Source organism: Acanthisitta chloris, unplaced genomic scaffold (genome assembly GCF_000695815.1).
Source record: "Acanthisitta chloris isolate BGI_N310 unplaced genomic scaffold, ASM69581v1 scaffold15275, whole genome shotgun sequence".
Lineage (NCBI taxonomy): Eukaryota > Metazoa > Chordata > Aves > Passeriformes > Acanthisittidae > Acanthisitta > Acanthisitta chloris.
Genome location: NW_008672217.1, coordinates 869 through 7,532, shown reverse-complemented (window position 1 = coordinate 7,532; position 6,664 = coordinate 869). Strand labels below are relative to the sequence as shown.

Sequence of the window (6,664 nt, the reverse complement as noted above, 5' to 3'; positions counted from 1 at the left end):
GCCCTGACCCTGCCTGCCCTGCCTGCTCTGACAACCAGGATGACATCCATTTCCCTTCGCTGTTGCCTGGCAAAGAACTCTTACACAGGGAAGAGGATCTGAGGGAAAGGCTGGAGCTGTGTCAGGGTGGGGTTAGATTAGATACTAGTCAAAGGTTGTTACCCCAGAGGGTGTTGGGGCACTGGAACAGCTCCCCAGGGCAGTGGTCATGGCCCCAAGCCTGACAGAGCTCAAGGGATGTTTGGACAACACTCTCAGGCACAGGGTGGATTGTTGGGGTGTCCTGAGCAGGAGTTGGACTGATGATCCTTGTGGGTCCCTTCCAGTTAAGGAGATTCTATGAAAATCTTGATGTTCCCATAAACTGGGAGGTACAAAGATCTTGCTGTGCCTGGGAGCAGAGGGTCTGTGGAGCTCTGTGCTCCCCCAGCTCTCCACTTGACGTCAATTCAGCCCCCAGTCCTGTTGTGTTTAGCAGTCACTCCTCAGCTGGGAGAGCTGCTGGCTCAGCCTCTGGGTGGGTGACTGGAGACCCGTGGATGGGACTTCAGCTGCCCAAGGTGACCCTGGGGTTTGTGTCTGCTCCAAGGCTCCTGGTGTGCCCCAGCAGACCCAGGTCCCTTCCTCATCGCCACACAGCCAAGCCAAGGAAGGCAATGACACTCTGAGTACGTGGTGAGTGACACACTGTGCTGTGAAAAAGGTGCTTGGTTTGGGGACCTTGTCCTGCTGCTTCAGCTGTTCAGGAGTCAGGGAGCACATGGCTATGGGAGGGTGACTTCTGCTGCTTGTCCCCACATGGGAGTGGGAGTCCCATGAGGTGGAATTACATGGAGAGAGGCCCCTGGAGACCTCCCAAGCTGCACTTGTGCCTATTGGCCTTTCTTGTGTCATTGGGCCCAAAAAAAACCCTCTTTTATTGTTTCATAGCAACTCCAGGTTGCTGTTAGATCCTCCTTAGCTTTCTCTTGGCCACACTCAACCAGCCTGGCTCCCTCAGAATCTCCTTGTAGGACTTTGTTGTTTGAATGTCTTAAGGTTTATGTTGGTCTGGTCTTCACAAGGATCAAGGCCCCTCTGGGTTGGAGATATGCTTCTTGTTTTAGCTGCTCACACTATGTTGGGGTGATCTGCAAATTTGCAGATCAAGAAGCCTCTTGGTCATATCACATCAGACACAGTTCAGGAAAGAGGAGAGAAATAGAAGCATGTGCATCCTGCCAAGGAGCTGGATGGGAGCTTAGGCTGGTGTTCAGGTCTTTGCCATCACTGTGTCCCTGATTTCTGATTTCCCAGCCTCTGTGGCTGAGCCTGCAGTCCTGGAGGAGGCTGAGATGCCTGAGTACAGGGGGGACCTGGCAGTGGTTGGCCAGGCAAGGCATGAGCTCATGGTGCTGCAGGGACACAGTGCCAGAGCCACTGTTTGGTGGTATCAGGGGTCAGGTCCTGCCCTCTGGGCAACCCTGACTGTGCCCCTGTCCTGCCATGGGAGAGATGGAGGAGCTGGTCAGGGAGGAAAAGCTGGAAGTGTTTCCAGCAGAGGTGCCAGCTGGGGTGATCCAGCACGAAGGCTCAGTCACCCTGGCCATGGCCAAGGGCAGCAGCAGGGCTGGGCACCAAGGAGGTGCTGGGGCCATGGGTACCTCTGTTGGTGCTGTCTCCCATCATTGTCCTGCTTCCCCCTTTGCCTGGCACTGACAGGAGCTGGGAGGTCCCACAGCTCCAGCACAGGGGGATTGCTGCTGCTCCTGACTGGCAGGACCAGTGGGCCCTGGGAGGCAGCTGGTACTGCTGGGAGCTGCAGGAATGAGTCCATGGCCATCCTCCATTCTGCTCAGTGTGCTAATTACCAGCCCTGTGATCTGTGCCAGCAGCAAACATCCCTGGGTGGGCTCTGCACACGTGGATGTACAACAGCCTCTGGAGCACTGCTGGGGGTGCTCACTCCAGCTGCTCCATCCCTGCTCCTGGCAGCACTGCCCTGCCTGACCTCCCACCCTGACCCTACTCCTGCCTGTGCTTCCTCTGCAGGATGCCAAACTGGGGAGGAGGAAAGAAGTGTGGGGTGTGCCAGAAGGCAGTGTACTTCGCTGAGGAGGTGCAATGTGAAGGCAACAGCTTCCATAAGTCCTGCTTCTTGTGCAGTGAGTACCAGCCCTTCCCTCACCCCCCTCCCTGGCTTTGCCTGCAGGGAGCTCAGCACGTCCTGTTTATGGGCTGGGAAGTGCTCCTTGGGATTCCTCTGTGGATGGCCCTGCGGTGGGAGCCGTGTCCAGGCTTTCCTTTTCCCCTCGGACTGGGAAGTTAGTTGTGCTGGAGGAGCACAGAGCAGCCCAGGACACGAGGGGCTGACCTCAGCCAGCACCCGCACAGAGGCTTTGGCTGTCCCCACCCCAGGGAAAGGCCAGGCTGAGTCCTCTAGGCTGTCTCCAGATTGTCTTAATTCTCTAGTCTATCTTCAGGATTGGAGCATGAGACGGGGACTCTCCCAACAGTAGTGGCAGGAGGTGGCACATCCCATGCAATGCTTGGAGGTGATGTTAGCTTTAGCCTTCTAAGTGCCTTTGCCACACTAAAAAGGTGGTTGAGCCTTGGGAACTGGCACGGGATCTCCCCCTGGGTCCCAGGAGATGATGGGAAGAAGATGTCCTTTCATGGCCCTTCTATTGATAGAAAGCCTCCTGAGAAGTGCTGAAGCATCACCCCCAGCCTGGCTGCAAATCCACTACTGCTGAGGGTGTCCCTGTTGTATGTCAGGACCCAAGTGTAACCTCCAGGAAGGGGAAGCAGAACAGGATCTGCCTGTGGGTTACTCAGAGCTGAGCTCCCTTCCTGTGCCTGCTCTGTGGGATCCTACAAGCAGTGCTGGGTTCCTGCTGCAGGGCCCCAGACACCCTTGGGGGATACCAGGGCCAGTAGTGTTGCAGTGCAGCTCCTCAAACCTGGGGCAGCCACATCCAGAGAGGCTGCAGGAGCTTTGAATGAAAAGATGTGCACTGTCCTCAGCCTGTGTGTTACCAGATTTCCATCCCTACCTTTGAAGAATATAACATGCCAGAACTAGTGAGTCTCTTGTGATGGAGCTTGGAGCAACCTGGAAAAATGTTTTTTCCCTGTTAGGGTGTTCATGCAATAGGATAGGTTTCCCAGGGAGGTGGTGGAGTCACCATCCCTGGAGCTGTTTCAGAGGTGTCTGGACCTGGTGCTGGAGGATATGGGTTAGGGTTTAGGGGTTCCAGCAGTGACAGCTTAATGGTTGGACTTGATGGTCTCAGAGGTCTCTTCCAACCTTGATGATTCTATGATTCTAGTGGAAGGTGTCTCTGCCCAGAGCAGAGGGTGGAACAAGATGAGCTTTAGGTCCCTTCCAACCCAAACCAGTCTGGAATTCTCATTGCCTGGGCCCACTGGTGGGTCCTCAACACGTTTCATCTGCCACAAAGCAGCAGAAGTGCATCTTCAGAGCTGCCCTTGCAGCAGGTCTCACTGAGGTTTCACGTTTTCTCAGGTGGTCCCAGTCCCCTGGTCCCAGTCTCACCATCCCATGGCAGCAGGGAGCACAGATGGGGTCTTTTCCATATGGGCACCAGGCAGAGCTGAGGTCTGGAAACATGCACAACTCCAGAACTGATCTCAGTACACCTATTCCAGTCAGGAATTACCAGTGTTCTCATGGGGCTGATCCCTGCCATGCTCCTGCATCCACTTGGCACAGCTACAGGCTACTTCTTGGCCACTCTGCCTGGGGTGTGACACAGCTGGATGCAGATGTGAGAGAGGGAGAGGGAGAGGCTGCTGCTGCTCCCTGTGGAGGGTGGCCAGCGTGGCCAGTAGCAATCCTATGTGGGAGTTTCCAGGCTGGAAACTTGCTTTGGCTGGAGAGGACTGAGCAAGGAGTTGTGGAGAGGCTTTCCCTGAGCAGAGAGCAGTTGGCAAGCTGAGTCCTTACTGCCCTGCAGCAGGAAGTCCTGTTTCTTGTGCAGCCTCAGATAAGGAGGGTGGGAAATGTTACCCTCACCCCCCTCACTGGCTTTTGCCATCTGAGTCCATATCATATTGGGACTAAGATCCCATCACACTGCATCTGCCCTTCCCCTGACCCCTGTGCACACAGCTCGATTGCCAAGGAAAGCTCTACCATGGGATGTTGGCACCCAGAGAGCAGGGCAGGCCTCCAGGAGCCACAGAATCAGGCCAAAGGCATTGCTTCCAGAAGGGAATACACGGCCAGGGTGGGGAAGAAGGTTCTCCCATGTCTGCCCATGGAAACAAGTCCCCAGGGAGAGGTCCTGAGCTCAGGGCTCCTGTCCCTGTGCTTTGCGGATGTCTAAGCAAGTGTGCTTAGACACACCCAGAAGCTCTGACTGTCCCAACTGTGAGCTGCCCAGTCCAGGCTGTGCCCACTGCTGCCAGTCCAGTGTATGACCACTGCTCTCAATCCAGGTGTGCCCACTGCTCTCAATCCAGGTGTGCCCACTGCTCCCACTCAGTGTGTGCCCACTGCTCCCACCCAGTGTGTGCCCACTGCTCCCAGTCCCATGCCACAGGCTGTGGGTGGTGCTGAGCTGCACTGAGCTCCTGCATTCCCAGCCTGTTCCCCAGTGCTGGGTCTGGGCCTCAGCAAGGAACTTGAAACCATTATCTTTAGGGGAGAATAACAAATCCTTTGACCTGAGCTGCCAAAAAAAATCATCACAAAGGAGCCAAACCTACCACAGAGCATCAGAGCTGGAGATGGGCTCAGGGAGCCACTCGGTGATTGAGTCCTGGCATGGATCCAGCTGACTCTAGTGCAGCAGAAATGTGCTGTAATGAGCCACTTGGCCTGGGAAGGCAGAGGAGGCTCTTGTCTAATTGTTTTGCGGAGGACTCAGCTGCTCTTAGAAAAACAAAGGGTCCTTAACTCCATGAGTCGCAGCACTGGAATCTCTGCAATGCAGAAACCCTGGAGCTGGGCAAAGAATTTTTCTGCTGCCTCTCAAAGCTCTGTGAGAGGACAGATGAGGACTGTGAAGGCTTAGGTTGGAGCTCCAAATCCACCCAGCACGGCGGGAGTGGACAGATGAGGACTGTGAAGGCTTAGGCTGGAGCTCCAAATCCACCCAGCACGGTGGGAGAGAGATGCCAGTGAGATCATTCACTCCCACCCTGGGAGTGAATTTGCTCATGGCAAAGCCCTTTGAGTGTGCCAGTAAAAGTGCCCAAATTCCCCTCCTGAGGGTCTGCCTGGATGCAGTGTTGTTCCAGGGTAATGCAGAGACAGCTTGGCAGCTTTGGGACCAGTTAACCAAGTCATGCTCTTTCCCAGCAGGGCTGCATTCTCCATCCCCAGCTCCTGCTGTGGTGGGAGCCCATAGCCAGCAGGACCCTGTCAGATCCTCCTTAGATGGCAGGAGATGGTTCCCTTCCCACTCCTTCTCCAGCAGCAGCTCACAGGAGTTTCTCCACAGTCCCAGAGGAGAAGCACCATATTTAGTCACGGTGCTGAGGCAGAGCTGCCTCTGCCCCTGCAGTTTGTGCTGCTCTGAGGGAGAGCTCCGCTGTGTTTGCATTCCTGGGATATTGGGAAAGGCCAGGAAACTGCTGTGCTGCAGAGGCTGCTGGAAGCCTTGACATTTAAGGCGTGTGGAGCAGGATGGGGAGGGCTGTGTGGCAGCTGCAGCCGGATCTGTGCCGGGGCTGAGTGCCAGCACATGGGCAGGGAAACACTGCAGATACCACAGCTCACCTCCTGCTCCAGCTTGCTGTGCTCCAGGAAGGCTTTGGAGCCAACGTGGCATCTGTCATCAGAGCTGGGACAGGAGTTGGTACTTCAGTACCTTAAGGGAGCTTAGAAAAGAGAGGGAGAATGAATTCTTACACAGGCAGATAGTGATAGGGCAAGGGGGAATAGTTTTAAACTAGTTTAAACAGTTTAAAAGAGGAGATTTAGATTAGATATAAGGAAAAAATTCCTCCCTGTGAGGGTGCTGAGGCACTGGCACAGGTTGCCCAGAGCAGCTGTGGCTGCTCCATCCCTGGGAGTGTTCCAGGTTAGGCTGGACAGGGCTTGGAACTACCTGGGCTAGTGGAAGGTGTTCCTGCCTATGGCAGGGGGTGGAATTGGATAGTCTATGAGGTTCCTTCTGGCCTAAACCAGTCTGTGAGTCTATGAAAACCTAAAAATCAGGAGAAGGTCTGTGTGACCTGAGCCCAGCACCAAGCTCAGGCTCTGGATGGGCTCAGCAGGGACCCCAAGCCTGCTGCCATCTCCTCCTGTCCCATCTTACACTCCATATTGACCCCTAGAGCTTGAACACACAGCTGGGTTAGCGTTCCTCACCTGAGACCACCCTACACCCCTCTGAACCAGGGCACAGACAAGGAGTGACACATTAGGATGAGCTCTTCCATCAGTCTTGGGGTCTGGAGAGGCAACGGTGCAGAGTGTGCAAAGCCCTTACAGCCCTTCAGGGGTGGTGATGGCCACAGGGCTGCTCTTAGTCCATCTCAACACCAGGAAAATTGCATTTCTTTGCCCCAAATGCTTCACACTGTGTATTTGCAGCACAGGAGACCTGGAGCCACAGGAGACAGGAGACCTGTGCCATTACAGCACATTTGGCTCCAGGTCTCCTGAGCCAAGACATTCATCCCTGGGCTGGGGAATCCTGCAGTGATGTGT

General features: G+C 55.1%; 1 protein-coding gene across 1 annotated transcript in view; it reads left to right on the top strand.

The window, feature by feature from the left end:
• The first annotated feature begins 2,032 nt into the window (after positions 1-2,032).
• Positions 2,033-6,664, top strand: part of LOC103801994 (cysteine and glycine-rich protein 1) — a 5,110-nt gene continuing 478 nt past the window's right edge. Inside the window, exon 1 of the mRNA XM_009074431.1 lies at positions 2,033-2,144. Within this exon, the coding sequence (XP_009072679.1) occupies positions 2,033-2,144 (112 nt within the window). The remainder of the gene's footprint in view (positions 2,145-6,664) is intronic.